Consider the following 20,429-nt stretch of genomic DNA (forward strand, 5'->3'; position numbering starts at 1 on the left):
ATCCATCTTAGCCTTCCTGAGATATAGGCATAGTAACCCCCAATTTTATGAATGAGGAAACCAGGTTTACAAAGGTTAAATAACCTGCCCTAGGCCACACAGCTTGTGAGTGGTGGATTCCTGGCTTCAACCCAATACGTGGAGACCAAAACTATTATTTATACGGAATCGCTTTCTATATGACACACAAATAAAGCCTTCCAGGATTTACCAACAACTTCTCCCTCGGAACACAGAGAATGCATTGATACTGATCTTTCTCTTTTCGCTGAAGAATGAGGAAATAATCGATACTCAATGGTCTATTATTTGCTTTTTGGGTGCTGGCCAAGGTAAACGCCACTATGTCCTATGCTCCCGGAGAGACAAAACCAAGGAGACAACATCTGTAATTTCAAGGAGGTTTTTGTCTACTTAGGTGGAGAAACATTTGTTTCTGAGACAAATGTAATAGAGATTATGACCTTAATTTTTTGAGAGCCCAATTCCTGTACTTAATAACTTTGATAAACATTTTAGAGCTTTAATATATACCAGGAACTTCCAATACTTTGTCATCCTCAGAAAAACACCACTAGGTGGGTGCTCCCCTCATCACCACTTTGAGCTGAGATACCTGAAGCTTAACGAGATGAGTAAATCACCCCTGCTTTATCTGCCTACTAAGCAGCTGAGCTGGGATTTGAACTCAGCAGCACTTCTTTGCTAGTATGCCTTTGGCTTTAGTCAATTATACAGTTTCCCAAATCAAAATTGCAGTATTAAGGTGAACACAAGGTATAATAATTAAGACATTATAAATTGTCTCTCTTGCATGCAGTTTGCAAAAACCTGTGCTGAGAACTTTATCTGCATTGTTCTTACAGCAAACTCCATGAGGTTGGCTATTATTATTATTATTATTATTATTATTATTATTGCTGTTTCCACGAAGCTTAGGCTTTGCTCTGGTTGTGAGGTTAGGGTTCTAACACCATCCATGCTACAGATGTGGAAGGTAAGTCCTCTACAGATCCACAATCAGAAAGCAGCTCTAGGACCTACACCAAATTTAGTCAAAGCTTTGAAGCACAAAACTATATTACCATTTAATATATTTGAAGGAGTTTTGTATTTTTCAGTGGTGAAACCAGCTATTGTCCTTCCAAGGACTTTTCTACTATTCCCTCATCACACATGCTCACACGCATGCACACACACGTGTGCTCACACGCATGCACACACACGCGTGCACACACGCACACATACACACACATAACCACACTTTGTCATCTGCGGTGGCTTGGTGTGAGGGCTGGAGTATAATTATCCAGTCAGGACTTGGTAAGACTTCCCAGAACCAAACAGAGGGCCTGGGCCTGTCTCAGTAATGATGGTGGGCATTTATGAGATGCTTCAACATCTCTCATTAGTAATTCCCAGCAGGAACCCCGGGCAGGATGACTCACAGAGGCTAAGTAATGAGCTAGGGATGAGGCCCAGTTAGGAAGAGTGTTTCTGGGACTGGGCTCAAAGTAGTCACGTTGAATTTAGCTGCACCTTGTCAAGGACGGATAAGTTTCTGAGAACTAATCTTCTTTCCTCTGCAATCCAGTATAAAAATTACTGGGGACTTTCTCCACTGGACATGAGAAACCAATTTCCCTGAAATAAGAATGTTCTTGCCAGCCGTTATGCCACTAACAACCGCCTACACTTCCAAGTGTCTACTTGGAGTTTATAAGGCAACACAATGCTAAACTCATATGAAAATCTAGAAAATATCAAATTATTTCCCTTTCTTTTTGGGTGCACCTGCCGAGAGAGAAAGAGAAGAAAGCACAAGGAAGGGGGATAATTCAGTATCTGACTTCACAGAAGAGTTACTTATTGACCATTCACTATGTGCCAAACACCTGCCAGAAGCAAGGTACACAATGGTGGACTAAATGCATCTTGTATTTGGGGCTATTCTTTTTTTAACCACCATTAGCACATAAAGCAACGTTCTTTCACACAGCCCCACACAAACTGATCCCATATCCGCCCCTCTTTGTGATATTCCCACTTAAGGAACATTCCCAATATTCTGAGATGGGCTTGGTTTAACAAAAGGCGATGTAAAATGCATGATGTAGATGGATGTATATAATAAGGGCTAGAATCAGAAAAATCTGGGGTTGAATCCCACATGAGCCACATGTGACATTGGGCTTAACACTCTAAGCTTCCATCTTATTGATTCATTTATTTTTGTCATTGGGCTGAACTCAATGGGAAAACTTTTGTGCAATGTCTAGCTTAAGTGCCCTCTCATAAGCTCTAGAAAGCTCTCATTTGTACATTACATAAGATGTATATATTACATATAGTATTTAATCTATAGTATGTGATATATAATATGTACTATATAATGTGTATATATAGAGATATCTATATAAGTAAATATATTGTATTATACCAATTACATTGTAAAAGTAGATATAATAATATAATACATTATATTAATATAGTTATTTTTATTAACATTAGCAATCATTAACATCTCAGGACAAATCTGAAATGACAGAGTTCAAGCTCAAGGTGGACTGCTAAAGGTTCTCAAGAAACAAGCTAGAGGTTTAGAATAAACTCACCAGGGAAGAGTTGCCAAAACTAGGGTCAAAAAAGGCCCGGTCACGTGACTGGGGAGCCGGGAGAGAAAACAACCTGGCTGGTCTTAGTTCCTGTGCCGGGTCAGAATGACAGACCACGAATTACTTTAACACAATCAACAAAAACTTCCAACTTCTCTTCCTGAATTAGTAGAACAAGCTCTACTCTGGCCAGCCCCGATGACTCTAGAAATTGTGTGCGTGCGTGTGTGTGGCCCCGCGCTTGCCTAGGATGGACTTTGAGGGGTGGGTGGGGCTGGTGGGGCCCGGCGGCTGGAAGCTGCATGTGCGCATCTTTGCATAAGGTAGTCGTGCCCAAAAAGAGAGGGGGCCGGTGGGCGTGGGAGAGGTAGCCCAGCCTCCGCCGCAAGCCTCGCTTTCACCGCGTTTCCTAACTACCCAAAGGGATAACAACAACTATATCGAGTGCTGATTACCGACCAGGCTCTGCTGTTGGCGCTTTACCTACTGTAATCCATTAAATCTTCCTAACAACCAAAAAATGGAGCAGCCAGGGAGGAAACTACAAACCCAACTGGCTCGCCTGGCCCAAGTGAAGACCCGAAGGTGAAATGCCCTCTTTGGAGGCATTTCACTTGTCTCCAACACCCCACCTTGGGAGGCGCAGAAAGCCAACCTTCCTCCAAAAAGATTTCGGTCCAGGCTGGCGAGCACTGGCTCCCGGGAGGCGCGCGGACTCCGGGGCCCCCGGCAGGCGCCGGCAGCCTTCCCGGGGCCGCACTCGGAGACCTCGCCCGCCCGGCTGCGCGATTGTGCAAGCGCGAGGCTGCAGCCGCTGCCGCCGCTGCCGGCTCCTGCCCGCCCGGGCAGGGCGGGGAGGCGAGCTGAGCGCACACCCGGTGAACTCCGGGTGGAGTCCGCTGCGCTCCCGCCCGGGGAGCAGCGCACCCGCCACGCGAAGCCCGGGCGCCCTCGCTCACCTCGCTGACTCCAACCTATTTCCACCCCTAGCCCTGCCCCCAACCCCCGCCCCGGGTCCCGCGTCCCTCCGGGCCAGGCCAGCCAAGGCCCACTCCGCCCTACTCAGTGTGCTCATTGGCCACCCAGGGCCTGCCCTGTCTCCATAAATACATGGTCCCTGGGCATGGAGAGGGATAGGACGAAACCGCAGCGCCTAGCAGCATCTCTCTACCCTCCTTGACACCTCCACTTCGCGGCTCCAGACCAGAAAGTCAGCCTCGCAGACCCACGGGCGGACCCATATCCCTTCCCTTTCTCTTCCAAGAGACACCCAACCCTCAGAGGCACCCCTCCAGCTCTTGGGGCCAGCGCTCGGCCGGCACCCGCTCCCTGAGGCTGCCGCACGCGGCAGCGCCGAGCATCCTTGCTCCAGGTCTTTTCTTCTCTCTACTCCTCTGCCGCCCCCTCCATCGCACCTGCTGGACCTCTTTGCCCCTCTCTCCCAGAATCGTCAAACCCCCAGATCCCGCCGGCTCCTCTCTAGCAAAGTCGCGTTTCCCGGTCCCCGCGCACTCCCACGAGCCCGGTGTCCCCCGCTGCCATGAGCTCCCCCATCAGCAAGAGCCGCTCCCTTGTCGCCTTCCTCCAGCAGCTGCGCCACCTGGGGCAGCCACCCAGACCGGTGACGTCTGCGGCGTGCGCACCCCCTCGGCCGCGGGATGTGCCCCTCTGCCCGCTGATGGAACCGCGCGAGGCGCAGAACGCGGCCGCCCTGCCGGGCCCCACCAACTGGCCGCTGCTGGGCAGCCTGCTGGAGATTCTCTGGAAAGGGGGCCTCAAGAAACAGCACGACACGCTGGTAAATGCCTCGTCGCGCCCCAATTCCCTTTCCCCTCCCTGCCCTGCGTGCGTTCCAAACCCTGGGCGAGGCGCGCGGCCGGGGCGCACAGGACGCTGGAGTGTGGCGGCAGCTCAGGCCCCGGAGCCGGGAGGCGGGAGGCGGGAGGAGCGCTCCCGGGACTGCGAGGGATGAGCGCAGACTTGGTCCGGCCCGCTGCAGGCGGAGTACCACAGGAAGTATGGCAAGATTTTCCGCATGAAGTTGGGTTCCTTCGACTCGGTGCACCTGGGCTCGCCGTGCCTGCTGGAAGCGCTGTACCGTACGGAGAGCGCGTACCCCCAGCGGCTGGAGATCAAGCCCTGGAAGGCCTACCGCGACTACCGCAAGGAGGGCTACGGGCTGCTGCTCCTGTGAGTCCAGGAGGCAGGATGGGGGCCGGCGTCTGGGATCGATGCGCTTGGAAATTGGGAGAGGGTTTTCAGCGGTGGTACCCTCCGTATGCCGGGGGAACACGAAAGGCTCTACCTGGCGTAGTAGTCTCCATCTCTTGCCTGGATCAGAGCGGGCTGAGAAGAGGTGTGCACCCAACACCTGCCTTCTCTCCGGCAACTGGGCAGGGCGGTGCCTTTTCAAAGAAAGGCCCAAAGCGTTATCCAAATTGTGGTGTTCAGACTCTTGGGTGGGTCGAGGTTCGGAAGTCAGCGTGCCAGGCCAACCTGTTATATACAAAATTATCCCTTACGATTGTCTGTAATCCCCTCTTGTGAGCTCAAACGCCAGAAATTAACTTCTTTTGCTTTTGACAGCTACCTTCCTATCTGGAGGGGACCCATTCCCCTCCAGAAAGATCCAAGTCTAGTCGGAAAGGTGGGATGAGGAGGGACATCAAGGTCTCATTCTTTTAGACAGATAAATGCCATTATGTGATGAGATTCCTCTGCTTTTTCATTGTTAGCATTTAACAAGTTAGCACTTTTTTTTACTTCCAAATTGTAACGCCTAATAGTTGCATTTTTCAGGATATAATCCCTGGAATTAAAAGCCATAGTAATGTGTGGTGCGTCACAGGCTGTGTGGTGTACTGTGGGGTGAGGGAAGAAGGTGGATGATTAGAACAGGCTTTTACAGCTCCAGTGAACCTCTGTGTATTATTTGGAGGCAATGATAGAATTCTAGGGTTGCGGGGTTTTGTGAATGTGACTTTCAGCCCAAGTCAATGGATTAAAGAGAAGAGAAAATTTTTCTCAAACAGATCTGGGTTGCTGATGAAGGGGATGTTTGGGTGCCCACTCTTACTGCTAAGAACTGAGGCACCTGGCCTCCCAGGTCAGCCCCAGCAAGGGCACCTCAAAAGCCCTGAACCCCAATTACCTGGACTTCACCTTTCTGGCGTCATCTTTGGCTGGGAGGGAAGGTGGTTTCATTCTGTTGTCAAACCAGCCCCCAATATTCCAATGCTGACATTCTCTGGGAGGTCGGTGGCATGCTTTTCAGTGTTCATTTGATTATATGGTTCACACAGTGGCAGAGCTGGGGGGCATCTTTGCTTCTCCCTCCTTTACCTTTCAGTTTGCTCTAAATACAATTCTGCTTCCCTCCCAGGGAAGGAGAAGACTGGCAGAGGGTCCGGAGTGCTTTTCAGAAAAAACTAATGAAACCAGTAGAAATTATGAAGCTGGACAACAAAATCAACGAGGTTTGCAGGCTGGGAGCCTGGGGAGGGAGAGATGTTTATGGAACTTCAAGTCATAGCTACAAAGTGCAGGCAATGTGATGGTTCAGGGGTCTTCCTTTTCTCCCCACTTCTCCTCCCCCAAACCCTTATTCCTCCTTCCTTCGCTCTCTTGTAAAGTAACATCTCAATAAGGGAGTGATTACAAGCAGAGACTTTGGTATTCCACAGCCTTGGCTTTGAACCTCAGTCCGCCACCCCCAAAGTCTGTAACCTGACTCTTCCCTTAACTTCCCTAAGCTTCACTTTCCCAACATATACACTGGGAAATACATGACAGTTCCCACCCCACAAATTTGCTGGGAGGATTAAATGAGATAATGCTTGTAAAAGTCCTTGGTCATGCCATTTGAGTTGGGTTTTGCCAGATGAATAGGAGTCTTCAAGCCAGAGAAGGTGGAGAAGGACATTCAGGAAGAGAGAACAGCTTGCTGAAAATAGGGAGGCATGAGATAGCACAGAGCATTCAGAGAATAGTACATTCAGAGCAGCTGAGGCAAGGCTCTCTCTGAAACGATGCTGCGCAGAGGGCAGCGCTTAATGTTTTTGGACTATGGTAAGGCACTTAGACATTATCCTTTAGTCAACAGAGGGCCAAAGAGGGAGGGATTTAAGCACACAGTGTTCTCTTTACTCCTGATCACTTTGGGTGTTTGTTTTGAACTGAACTTGACCCAGATAGGATCATATAGGTGCAAGATTGCAAACCCAGAAGGTTTCAGGGGCCACGTAATTCATATAAATGTGTAAGGAAGGCCCAGCAGGGATTTTAGCAAACAGAACAGTGCATGCCCTTTCTAGAAGGGACAGCTGCCCCAGCTCCAGCAAATGACTGCCATGTGGGAATGCAGACCCAGTGTCTCCAGATTTTGTCATTATTATTATCATTACTATTACTATTACTATTTGATAGGGAAAATTCCACATGTTTATGTGAAGTTTCTGGAGTTTTTTGATGGTAACAATTTCAAAGTCCTTTTTAATGCACTATGTGGACAAACTCAAAATGCCCATTGGTTACACGGATGGGCTTTGTAGTCATACCTACCTTGTTCCAGGCCCCAGCATGGCCACTTTCCAGCTACGTGTCCAAGGGAGAGCACCCGAGCCTCGCTGGAAGCCTGTTCTCTCCTCTGTTAGGCAGGAAATGGGAATAATGATAGTACTTTCTACCTCACTGCATTGTTGTGAGGATCAGCTAAGAAAACACACTCCATAGTGCTTGATACGACACAAGCCTTGTTAAATGTGAGGCGTTAGTCATCTAAAACCCTGATTTTGGCACTTGGCATCTAGAGACCTTATGTAACTTGTCCCACGTCACAGAGCTATTTAGTGAACGAGCTGTGTCCCAAATTTGCAGGTTTTTCAGCTTCCAAGTTCAACACGCCTAACACAATACCAGCCACTAAGGAGATGTTTGCTGGCCCAGATATGGAAGCGGCAGACCTCATGGTGTTTGACAGGTTGTGCCAACAGACACTTGGCTGATTGTTCCTTCATGGTTTAGTCCCCATTCTGATTAGAAGAAATGTTTTCCTTTTCTTAAATTTAGATCAAAAGCTGAAACCTAAGCTTTAGGGTGGTTTCGGGAAAAGCTGAGAAAATAACCCCTGGACTAAGTTGTTAGGGCAGAAGGTGAGCCCCCAGGGAGAATATATAATTAGTGTTGCTTCAGAATGAATAACATCATGGGCAGTGAATATACAAGGTAGCAAAACCTGAAGTTAGCTTAAGGAGCCTTTAAACTTTTGTTTTCCTTCAATGACTGAAATATATCTTCTGTGGTTTCTTTCTTCTAAGGTCTTGGCTGATTTTATGGGTAGAATAGATGAGCTCTGTGACGAGAGGGGCCATATTGAAGACTTATACAGTGAACTGAACAAATGGTCATTTGAAAGTGAGTTGTCTTCACGGTCTTGTTCATTTGATTTCCTAGTGGCTCTGTTAATAACTCTTCTATAATCATATACTGTTGGTGACAACAAAGAGCTGTTCGTGCAGTCTTTTCATGCTTTCGGGCACTCAGGTTATGCTTTGCACTAGGGGTTGTTTATGTAGTCATTCAACAAACGTTTATTGAACACCTGCTATGTGCCCAGGAGCATGCTTGGTACTAGGGACACAGCAGGGAACAAAACAAGCAATGTCTGCGTTCCCATGGAGCTTAGAGTCTAGTAGGGTTGACGATCAACAAGTAAACACACTTTAAAATATATATTTTGACAAGGGGTAAGGGCTTCAAGAAAGAACCTAAGCTCCTAGATGAGGCAAGTCTGTTTTGGGAAGGAGACAGTTGAGGTGAGACCTAAAGGAATAAGCCACAGGGCATCTGTGGGGAAGATCGTTCCAGAATGTGGAGACAGGGAAGGCAAATACGCCAAGGTGGAAGTATGAGTGATGTCTCGGACGACAGGGATGGATGATGGGGGAAGGGAAAGAGGGGCTGAGGAAGACCAAGGCAGGGGCTGTAGGTTCTGGCCAGAACTTGAGCTTTTAGTTTGAGTCAGGTGGGGAACCATGGAGGGTTCCAGACACAGACAGAAGAGGGAATGATCCCTTTCTTTGAGGAACACTCTAGGAACAAAAAGCAGAGCTCCGCCTGGACCGGAACGCTGCCCAAGTGGGGATGCAGGCAAGGAAGCTGTTTCCATAGAAAGGGTAGGCCCCTGACTGAGGAAGTTCCAGAATGTGGGAGAATTCGAGAGAGCTGCCTCAGCTGAGCTTGGTCAGGGGGTGCTTCACGGTGGTGGGACCATATCAGCTGAGGCCTGTTAGATGAGTAGGAGTTCGCCAGGTGAAGGCCAATGAAGGAGGAGAGGAGATTCTGTTGAAGGAACAGGAAGATGTTCAGAATGACCAGAGCATGACCAACATGGTGAGGGCAGAGGATGGGGGGAAGGCAGTGGTCAACCCATTTAAACTAGGGATAGGAATTTGGTTTTGAGCTTGGGAGTACCTGGGAGTGATACAGAGTGCTTTTAACTGGAAGGAGGCTTGGACCGATTTGCTGGAAGGATCACTCTGGCTGCTCATGCGAGGGATTGGAGAGGGCACTCCAGGATGGAGGCTTTTGTATGACCTCTCTCCCCCAACTGCCGAGCCTCACTTTAAAGATGGAGACCACTTGACGATCTTAGCACATTAGAAAACTCCATGCAAAGAAGAAACCCACAGAAGGTGTTAAGGGAAAAGGGAGTAGAATAAAGTGAGGGAATGATTACAGAGGAGAAACAAGTGTATGTTTTGGAAACGGTCCACTGGAAATACCCAAATGAAGGAGTACTGAATGCATGTCTTTGCAAGTCAAAGAAGATTGGACTGTGGTGGCTTAAAAATTATTGTCCCAGTGTTATGAGGAGTCTCGAGGAGAGCAGCCGCAGCGAGCACTCAGCGATGTCACGGGCGGGGGGGGCGGGGGGGCGCTCCCCATCTTTTTGCTCATCCATCCTTAGCTGGTTGGCTTGTTGCAAAATGGCCGCCGCCCCTCCTGGTCTCACCTCTGCGCTCGAGGCAAAAACAAGAAGGAAAGAGGGAGGAGCTAAGGCAACTGTACTTGCCCCTTTTATTAAGAAAGCAAAGGAGTATTTTCCTTAAGCCTCACTGGCCAGACCTGGGCCATGTGGCTTCTCAGGCTGCTGCAGGAAGCCTGGTGAATCAGGGAACAGAATTGTCACCAGAGTCTTAGATCAATCCAGATTCATTGCCCGAGGACTGATACATTGACACTCTGAATAAAATTGGGGATCTCTTAGGGAAGAAATGGGAGAGAATGAGTATCGGGGTAGGCCATTTACAGTGTCTCTTACACATGGTGTCAATGATAAACTCTGACAAAAGCAAGGCATTGCAGGAGACACATTCAATCCTGTATAAAAATGGCTGTATTTTCACCGTGGCATTTCTGACCCGGAGGTTCTGCAGCGGATGGGTCAGTGGATGTGGAGACAATTTCTAGAAAGTGAGAAGAGTGTCATGCCCCTTTCTCTTCAGATTTTTTGCCTTTCCTCTGTTCTTGGAAAAGACCTTGCTCTTACAAAAGATAGAATGAAGCCTTTAATAGCCCGCTACTCCCAGACTACGGTGCCGCTGTGATTGTGTAACTCTTGATTATTTTAAATGACAGGCATCTGCCTTGTGCTCTATGAGAAGAGATTTGGACTCCTTCAGAAGAATGCAGGGGATGAAGCTTTGAATTTCATCATGGCCATCAAAACAGTAAGCATCCCCTTGAAGATAGCAATTTTCCCAATTTACAGAACTTAACAGGGCTACATCCCATTTCCCCAGGAGGGGCACACACACCTATTTTATTACACTAGTTAAGTGTTCATTTCAATGTGTCATGTGTTTTCATGTACGTATGTACATGTTTGCTCATAAACCAGGAATCACACTACATCATCGTTTAGGCAAGTTTAAATAGGTGTTTCAATTAAAGGTCAGTCGATTAAAATACTATTTGAAAAAGAGTCTGAAAATTTTCCAGTGTAATATTTTTGAATCGTTTCGATCACACATGGATGTGATAGATGCCATGAAACTGGTGTAGAGAATGGCGAACGTTGGGAAATTAATGGAAATGGAAGTCTCTATGAAAGTGATGGTTTTCCTTCTTTCTTCTTCTTTTTAAATATGGAGGTCCTAAGATCACATATTTTATTAAACACATCCGGTGGGAAATCATCCCAAAGATCATTTTCATTGTGCCACCGGGGTGGGGGAGGGCTCCGCGTCCAGCACTGGGGGGAGAGCTCCTGCCTTTGTGGAAGCAGAGGGTGCGGGTCGTGTAGAATGCTCCTCTCCCATGTGAAGGCTCCTCTCCAGTTGTCTTTGAGAGAGGTAGAAACCAGGATGAAAAGGCGTTGTGTTCCTCACAGATGATGAGCACGTTTGGGAGGATGATGGTAACCCCAGTCGAGCTGCACAAGAGCCTCAATACCAAGGTGTGGCAGGCTCACACGTTGGCCTGGGACACCATTTTCAAATCAGGTAATGCAGCCACACACCCCCCGTAGTCCTTTCTCTGGCGCTGCTCCCAGAAGTCAGGAATGATCTTCTTGACCTGATGACCTTGATCCTTTGATGGAGTTGTGCCTCCTGATTGTTTTGGCTTTGTAAACACGAGTTTAGAATCACCCTGGCATAGGCAAATTCTAAGGAAAAAACAGCTTTGCATAGTCTTTGGGAGCTGGGAGAGGTTAAAAGCAAGAGCTTTGGGAGTCAGAGATACCTGGGTTCAAATCCCAGCTCTGTCACTGGTGTAACACGTTGACCAAATGTGCTATAACTCTTTCGTCCTCAGTAGTCTTGTGTCTAAAATGGGCTAATAACAATAATAATACTTACCTCGATGCAGCTATTTCTAGGTCTAATATAGGTAATGTAAAAACCTGGCTTATCTCAATACCCAGTGGATCAGAGCTATTTCTGCTACATTATCAGGGGAACATTGGTGCTGTGAGTATTGTTCTATGAGTTACCAGCAGGAACTAGTAGGAGGATCCATATCATATCATACCATGTCATATCTTTTATACACACACATAAACATGTACTCAGTTAATTCTCACCAAAAACCCTATAAAGTAGGTCCTTCTATTGGCCCTGAGTGACAGAACTGAGGCACAAAAAAGTAACATTGTCGGGATTACATGCTGGATGACGGCAAAAGCCAGGGTTTGAAGCCAGACAGAAGGACTCCCAGAGCTCTAGCTCTAACTGCTGTACCACTTATGGTCATCATTATTACTGTCAACCTCACTGTTGTTATTATTCTGGTCGTGGCTTGCCCTAGTGCATTGAAATAAGGGGACACATGTCTAGAATGTTCTTTACAAACACCAGAAATTTCTGCTACCTTTGCCAGCATGCACGAAGCACTGCACTTGGGTGTGTGTGTGTGCACGTGTGTTTATGTTTGATAACGTTGGGGGAGGTTCTCTCCTCCCCTACTGCCCAGATCTGGGAGCCAAGTCCCACCCTGCCTGGATTCGTGACCAAACCAGCCAGACACCTGGCTCTGGGTGTGAGTTCTGATTCTGAGAGTGGACCCAAATCCCATCTCTGTCCCGTGACGATCTCTTCCAAACTCTGAGCTCTTACTACTCGAAATGTGACCTGCAGAGCAGAAACAGCGCCTGGGAGCCTGTAAGAAATGCAGATTTCCAGGCCTGCCCCCAGACCCCTGATTCAGAACCCGCATTTTAGCAAGATGCCCCGGGGGATTCTTTGGCAAGTTAAAATTTGAGGAGCCCTGCTCCTGTGGGCACCGATCAATCCTTGGTGACTTAACACCAAGGCAACGTTAACTCGAAGAAATGGTCAGTGTCCCCCCAAAAAGGCCCTGAAGATGTCACGGGGAGGATTTTACCTGGGGGTCTCTTGCGTCCTAATTTTCCCCTGACTTCCTTTCTCCAATAGTCAAGTCTTGTATCGACAACCGCTTAGAGAAACATTCTGAGCAGCCCAGCACGGATTTCCTCTGTGATATTTATCACCACCATCAGCTTTCCAAGAAAGAATTGTATGCGGCTGTCACAGAGCTCCAGCTGGCTGCCGTAGAAACGGTAAGGGGCTGGAAAATCTTTTCCATGATGAATTTTAAGTACTCATTCAGCTCACTCATTCCACAAGGATTAACTGAGCACTGGCTTAGCAAAAATGGTAAGTCTCCTACGAGACGCTGCGGGAGACCCAGGACAGAGTCTCGGTCTTTAAACAGGTGATAGGAGGTGAATTCATGCGCTCTAGCGGGGGGGACAATCAAGTGCCATATTAAAGACACAAGCTGCTATGGGAATTCAGAGGCAGTAAAATGCCACACCATAGCAAGATTTTTAAAAATTGAATATGTTCTAAAAGGTTGTGCATGTTAACCCCGAAGTGCCTGACTATGGTTGTTACTCTAAAAATATCGGCATGCTCTCTGCCAGTCCAATTATTTTTTTTGAGATTAAAAGCATAAACATAATGAGTCCGGAGCAAACTTGATTTCGACTTACATGAAACAACCAATCTGAAATACCAAAATTCTGTCCCCAGTGTGCCTGATACTCCTGGTAGGTACACAATCCAGCCAGACTCCAAACACAAATTCTGACAGGTGTTCAGGTGGGTTTGATCGTCTTCGATCCATTCTTTGCGCCATCCCTGGAGGGACGTGTACTAATATTCCTCATGGCCCAAAGGTTCATACACCTGTAACCTCTTAGAAGAATGTGTCCCGGTTCGTTTCTTTCCCATGTTTCCCCTTTCTTTCGTGTTTCTCGTCCAAAGAAAAAGTAGGGTTTTCTACATCAGGGGGAACAGCAAAGTTATCACTTCTCCTCGCGCTCCAGAAGGGTGTTAAAAGGAAGAATTCATTTCGCTCACTGTCATACCAAGTCACTTAGCCTAAGAGGCTCCCTAGAGTGATAAAAGTAAAGCTTCACCCATTATCTTTTTTTTTCAGCTGGAATGTGAGTTCGATGAGGGAGATGACTTGGTTTTGTCCGCTGCTGTATTCCTAGGATGTAGAATAGTACTTAGCATAAAGCAGGTGCTCAACGAATACTTGATGAATAAATGAAAGGATTCAGAAACTACTGAGTGCCTACTATGTGCTTGGCACTGTTCTAGGTGCTTGAGCGACCACCATGAACCAGAGACCAAGGTTTTGGCCTTCATGGAACTTAACTGCAGGGAGGGAAGACCAACCAGAAACATGTAGACACACCAACAAATGGGATCTTTGCAATTAGTGGTAGGAGACATGGAGGAAACCATCTGAGTGATGGGTTAGAAGGAGAATGGAGAGGGGGCAGGGTTCCCTCTCTTCCTGGGACTGAAATGATGAGAGAGAGCCAGCCAGAGGAAAGATGTGGTGGAAGAGCTCTCCAGGTGGAGGGAACACCATGGGCAAGGGCCCTGGAGCAGAAAGAGGGTGGGAGCTGGAGACCTAGCCAATGTGGTCAGGTTGACGTTGGAGAAGTCAAGGGGCCATATTGACCAGAAGCCTTAGTAAGCCATTTGGATTTTATTACACCTGTGATGGAAAGCCCTTGGGGTATTATAAGCAAGGAAGTAGCCTGATCACATTTATGTTTTGAAGGGAGGGCTCTGGCTGGTGGAGTGAAAGAAGGCTCTAGAAGAGGGAAGAGCAAAAGCCGGGAGGCCAGCTGCGAAATGGATCTCCTCCACGGAGGTCAAGCCGGGATAGTTAGTGCCTGTGAGGTTTCCCAAGCCATTTTCAGCCCCTGCAGTTACCCTAAAAGGCCCAGGCTGTCTTACAAATCCCCGGCGAAAGCTACAGTTATCTGCCTTTTGGAAACTCAATTTGGTACTTGCGGTAAGGGACCCGCTGATATGGTTAAATGTTTCTTTTTTAGTCCTGGCAATTCTGGAAGTCACTTTTGGAAAATCAGAGAAATTTGAAAGTGTATCTAATTTGGTGGCTACACCCTCTTCCTGTTTTGTAAATTGGAATCTTGTAATAATGCCGTCCACAGTTTATTTGCAGCTGAGGCTGCCAGTCCTCTGACATGAAGAAGCCTGCCTTGGAGGCATCTTCTTCCCAAAATAGTAAATGACATTGGCTCCGAATCATCTCGCACTTTGCTCATCTATGTCAGTGGCACGTGACACTTAGCAAAAGCGTCTTCATGTCTGCAATGACCATTTTTACAGGAATATTTGGCTTACATTAACTTAAAAAAAAAAAAAGCCCTAAAAACTAATACCTATGACTACTAGTGGTGAAAGCTACGCCGCCTGTTCCAGCCAGTTTTTTTCTCTTCTTGCTGCCTTTGGAAAGGAAGTAAAGCATGCCACTAAAAAGACCATGAGCCTTCGTCAGAAACTGTGGCTGGTTCCTTGAAATACTCAACACAATGCTAGAATTTCTTATTTCGGTGTTGGCACCCTCCTGCAAGGGCTCTTTGCATGTGGCTGGAACCCAGGGTTCATAGATAACTTTTTAGGATGTAGCAAAACAAACAAACAACCCTCTCTTTTAAATTCCAGAAATACAGTTTCTTGTGCATTTGTACTATAAAATTAAAAAGAAAAAACTTATTAGCAGCACTGCCAGGATCTCAATCCCTCTCTCCCCACCCAAGTATTCTATCCATTTCCTATATTAAACAATTTTTGATCAAATGCTTTTTTATTTTGAAATAATTATAGATTCACAGGCAGTTCTAAGGAAAAGTAGAGAGGAGTCGCTTGGATCCTTCCTGCAGCTTCCCCCAATGGGGTAACAACTTGCAACAATAAAACCTTATCATAACCTGGAAATTGACACAGATACAATCCTAACCAGCTTGCTTTCCTTTCATCAGCTCTACATGGTTCCTTTGTGTTCAAACAATTTTTTTATCAAACTGAATTTTAAGTGTCCTAATGCAGCTGATTATTTCAGAGTCTACGTTGATTAAGCTATCCTTAACTGGCATTATTTTCTAAAATAAATCTGACTTTTCATATGCTGTATTTGTGTAACGCACAGCAAATAAGGACACGTGAAAAAGTCTCACTAATACATTTGCAGAGCAAGGTGGTAGGCATCAGTTTTTGTTCAGCTCATGATGGTTTTAAGGCAGTTTGTTTGTAGAAACTCAGGTTTATATCCATTTGCCTTTCAGACAGCGAACAGCTTAATGTGGGTTCTCTACAATTTATCCCGTAATCCCCATGTGCAACAAAAGCTTCTTAAGGAAATTCAGAGGGTATTGCCTGAGAATCGGATGCCACGGGCAGAGGATCTGAGGAATATGCCATATTTAAAAGCCTGTCTGAAAGAATCTATGAGGTGAGAACACGTGCCTAAGCCAACATGAATATGCTGGGAAGCCATTCTCTTAAAGACACAATGAGGGGTCTCCACGCCCACAGACAGCACCCACAGTTGACTCAGAAACATTTATCAAACTGCAAAAAAAAAGAGCCTTAGGACCATATTCTTTTATTCATTTCCTAAATCATTTGGGCAAATTCTATTAAATCTCTGGAAAGTCTGTGTCCTCCCTTTCAATCCGTAATAATAATAGTCTAATGAATGCTGGGTAAGCACTAATTAAGATTAGGGGCATAATTGAAGGATGTGAGAAGAAGTTCAGCAAGAAAACTATATTATTATTTGATAAGACAAAGAGACATCTTTGTTTTTGAGCCTCGGGTATAAAATGTTCTCTGAAAATTCTTTTTATACACTTTCTGGAAAACAAAACACAACATTCCAGCATTAGGAAAGAAATAGCTTTCACTTCAGGAAGGGCAGATAGGAGAAACCTAGAACAAAAGTCAAACTTAAGCGTGACACAGGAAACATACACATTTGAAGTCCAGAAAGAAACAGGAGAAAACCACTATTAACAGCTACTAAGCAGTTACTGGGAAGTTAACCAACACAATAAGGAAGAAAAACAGGAGATATGAATTTCAGGAAGAGAGAGACAGAACTTGGGATGCCTGGGGAGCTCAGTCGGTTAGGTGTCCTACCCTTGATTTCAGCTCAGGTCATGATCTCCGGGTTGTGAGATCAAGCCCATATCGGGCTCAGCACTGGTTGTGGAGCCTGCTTAAGATTCTTTCTCTGCCCCTTCCCCAATAAATAAATAAATTAAATTAAATTAAACTTTCTTTCTAAAAAAAAAGACAACTTCCTTATGAGAGTTGTGATCATGTTCCTTTTTTGAGTATGAACATACGCAGGAATTATTTATTTAACCAGTATCTGTATTCCCATTGATATTTGATCTAGACACTGGTCTGTCCTCACCTTTACATCTTTAATTTTGTTTTTTCAGGCTTACCCCAAGTGTGCCATTTACAACTAGGACTCTTGACAAAGCAACGGTTCTGGGTGAATATGCTTTACCCAAAGGAGTAAGTAGGATTTGTGCAATCTGTACCTTATAGAGCTTTGAAAGATACGCTTTCCAAGTATTCATCAGATCTCCATAAACACTTTCCCTGGGAGAGCATTCATTTTGGAAATATGTATATTTTAGTGTATATAGCTAACATGTTGCATCATATGGTGTTAGGATTAATGGTTTGGGGGAAAAGAGACCTAGATTCAAGCATAGCCTTGAGTGAGTTACATAACCTTTGTGAGCCTCAGATTTCTCATCTGCAAAATGGGGATAATAATGGAACCCACCACATAGGGTTGCGTGAGAATGTGATGCTAAATTTTAAACTTCTTTACCTATTTATTACCTGGTATATTTCTAGTACTAAATACATGTTGGCAATCACCATATTATAAACTTGTGGGTTGTTTTTACATTTGTAAGGGGATCCCTTTTGTAAATTTTGCTGTTTAAATGTTTTCTTCTAGTTATTTTACACGTTTTGTGTTTTGGTATGTTTTTAGACAGTGTTGATGTTAAATACCCAGGTGTTGGGATCCAGTGAAGAAAATTTTAAAGATTCAAGCCAGTTTAGGCCCGAACGATGGCTTCAGGAGAAGACAAAGATTAATCCTTTTGCGCATCTTCCATTTGGCATTGGGAAAAGAATGTGCATCGGTCGCCGACTAGCCGAGCTCCAGCTCCATTTGGCTCTTTGCTGGGTAAAACTCTGATTTTTGCAGTTGTGCTCTGTTGTATTCCACAAGGCAGGAAAAGAGGGGGTAATTCTGCCCTTTTTGTGGTGCATGTGTGTTTCAGATCGTCCGCAAATATGACATCGTGGCCACGGACAATGAGCCTGTGGAGATGCTGCACCTGGGCATCCTGGTGCCCAGCCGGGTGCCCCCCATTGCTTTCCGACAGCGGTAAGAGCCTCAGGTGAGTATCTGGTGTGCTGTGAATGACCAAAGTGTGAGCTGAGCCTAGAAGCCAGCCAGACTTGGGTTTGAATCCCTGCTCACCACTGAGTGGCTGGGTGACCTTCAGCAGTTTCTTAACCTTTCTGCCTCCATATGTTTTTTTCATTTGTAAAATGGGGACCAAAATTATATCTCTCTAGAAAGTTGATATGATACTAAATATTTAGCCTGGATCCTGGCATCCACTAAATGCTCTGTAAAGGCAAGATGCCATTATGGGGCGAGAGTTCCTCTCCCAGCTTTGAATCTCTCCTCCTTCTGATGTTCAGGATAATCTTTCCATCTCAAGGTCCGTAAACTTAATCACATCTGCAGAGTTCCTTTTGCCATGCATTCACAGGCTCTGGAGATTAGGGCATAGACATTTTCTCAGGGCCATTATTCTGCCTACCAAGACTGTTCCAATAAAACTGTATTTATAAATACAGGTGGTCGGCCTTATTTGACCACAGGGCTTTGGCTTACTGGCCCCTGGAGTGTAAGTGTATATATTTACTAGCCTGTGTTAAATATCATTTACTTACACTTTCTTAATATCTAATTGGAATTTATCTTCCAGAATTTTTTTTGACCACGACCAAGAGCAGCCATGTTTACCCTCCTGCAAGAATGGTGCTTATGGCTTCTTCGTTACTGGAAAGCAAACTTCAAACATCAGAGCATGAAACGGCACATAAAGAACAGTTGGGCCCAAGTGTTTATACTCTTTCTTTGGTACAATTGTTCTAGAAGCTGCACTGTCTATATAGATGACGGTATTTAATAAAAGATTGTATCTGACTCAGGAAAGCAGATTGTTGGGTTACGAGGTGCTTTACAAGGTATACTGCAGGTTTACTTGAACCAATGTCAGCACCATCTTGGCTTACACAAAATTACTCATAATACTGTTTTCTCTTGCATCTTCCATGATGTGCCAGGGAGGCCAGGCACTTGTCAGTTAGTCTGGTAAAGTCACTAAATGTTTCTGTTCCTTCCCTACCAAATTCACTGCTTGGTTCTTTACTTCTCAAAAGTGAGTTTACATTTCACAATGGAAGACCTATGGTACGCTAGCTAAATTGTCTGGGGCTTGGGGTAATATTGACAATCCATTCATTGTAACTCTGTTTAATGTAATACTTGGGGAAATACTTGTTTATGACATAAGCAAAGCTAAATGTTAAAGTTATCAGGTTTCTGTGGAACCGTATTTTTCCTGTTTTGAAATTGCAGCATTATTGGGAAATTAGAGAATAAGTCTATTTTAAGTACTTTGATGAAGTCAGAATCTCTTATCTAAGAATGCCTTAATGATTCACTGTGGCATCATTTTGTCAAAGGATTCTGAAATTCTTTATTTAGCTAATGGATTTCCTCTCTGGCATTAAGAGGTAGATCAGCAGCTTTGAAATTGTGTATGTATGTGTGTGTGTGTACTGTAATGACAATTTGCTCAAGTCATTTTCAAAATATATATGGTATTTGATTTAGGATCTATGGTTTAGGACAATGTTCTAAAGTCCAGTTACAGTAAAAATATTCAGTGATTTCCCATGCTTTGCTTTCCCCTCTATATAACAGTAGTAAAGTATGCATGCATTACTTAAAACTGTAAAAAAATGTGTTTATATAGTTTATTTTTACATATGTTTACTACTATTTTTCCTAAAAACATACTTATATTTCTGTATATTTGATAAAGACTTCCCTTTATAGGTTATACTTTTAGAATATTTCAGGAATATACATTTATATCATTCTATTTGAATGAATATGTACATATCACTAAAATAGGTGCATGCTCTCTCCCTACTGTGAAATTATTTTTAGAATTATAAATCCACGTGTTGTCAGATCTCATTTGTATATCTTCTTAGAATTCTCTGAAAATAAAAGTTTTGAAATATTCAAAAACTGTTTCCTCTTTGTTGCATTTGTTACATCAAAATTTAAAATTGTAAACTTCGTCTTACTAGAAAATCTTTTCAGGTGGCCATTTTAAAAACCCCATATCATGAAATCTACTCTGACTAAAAGCCAGACTTCCCTAACAGTTTTACAGAAAGATGATCCTTTGAGTGGCAAAATAATTTTCCTTTTTTTTGCCGCTTCAATATTTTTTAAGTCCATTTAGTCCTGAAGCACCACCTCCCTCTAGATGAGCGTAGAAACTTCCAGCTGATGATCTCCATCCAGTCTGTTCTTTGTACACTGGCCATTTTGGCCTTCTCAAAACCCAAACCCGACTGTCTCATCCTTGCTTCTGTGGGGTCAGATTGCTTTTATGTAAAGATCCAATTCCTTAAGCCAGACGTCAGTGTCCTGGAAAACATGGCCCCACCGAATCACAGGCCCCAGCCCACATCACCCACACCCAGATGCCTTCGGACCCCGCCACACTGGCTTCTGCCAGTTTCTTTGATTCCTTCAACACTCTCGGCCCACGAGGTTTTGCACCTGCAGTCCTTCCTCCTACAGTCTTCCCTCCTGGCACATTTTCTTTCT

At 45.1% G+C, this 20,429-nt stretch overlaps 1 protein-coding gene across 4 annotated transcripts; it reads left to right on the plus strand.

Moving 5' to 3' along the window:
• Positions 1-3,484: 3,484 nt before the first annotated feature.
• On the plus strand, positions 3,485-19,804 carry CYP24A1 (cytochrome P450 family 24 subfamily A member 1). Of its 4 annotated transcripts, none has more exons than XM_073883948.1 (13): positions 3,486-3,987; positions 4,204-4,413; positions 4,594-4,805; positions 5,998-6,091; positions 7,931-8,027; positions 10,254-10,345; positions 11,008-11,119; positions 12,551-12,696; positions 15,751-15,917; positions 16,915-16,993; positions 17,487-17,684; positions 17,782-17,901; positions 18,502-19,804. In XM_073883948.1, exons 2-12 carry the CDS (start codon positions 4,294-4,296, stop codon positions 17,890-17,892), a joined length of 1,428 nt encoding a protein of 475 aa, XP_073740049.1. In that variant the 5' UTR covers positions 3,486-3,987; positions 4,204-4,293; the 3' UTR covers positions 17,893-17,901; positions 18,502-19,804. The 4 variants fall into 4 exon arrangements, with proteins under 4 accessions (XP_073740048.1, XP_073740049.1, XP_073740050.1 ...); XM_073883949.1 differs by having other exon boundaries at positions 3,486-3,825; XM_073883947.1 differs by having other exon boundaries at positions 3,485-4,413.
• Positions 19,805-20,429: the final 625 nt, after the last annotated feature.

The sequence above is a fragment of the Callorhinus ursinus genome, unplaced genomic scaffold, assembly GCF_003265705.2.
Source record: "Callorhinus ursinus isolate GAN/ISIS: 27379988/994484 unplaced genomic scaffold, GSC_fseal_2.0 scaffold53, whole genome shotgun sequence".
NCBI lineage: Eukaryota > Metazoa > Chordata > Mammalia > Carnivora > Otariidae > Callorhinus > Callorhinus ursinus.

What these genes read in the sequence shown, in the direction of transcription:
- CYP24A1 (XM_073883947.1), top strand. Translation starts at nt 4,156, where the DNA reads ATGAGCTCCCCCATCAGCAAGAGCCGCTCCCTTGTCGCCTTCCTCCAG. An exon ending in AGAAACAGCACGACACGCTG is followed by an intron (nt 4,414 to 4,593) that starts GTAAATGCCTCG and finishes GGATGAGCGCAG; the next exon opens with ACTTGGTCCGGCCCGCTGCA. An exon ending in AATATGCTTTACCCAAAGGA is followed by an intron (nt 16,994 to 17,486) that starts GTAAGTAGGATT and finishes GTATGTTTTTAG; the next exon opens with ACAGTGTTGATGTTAAATAC.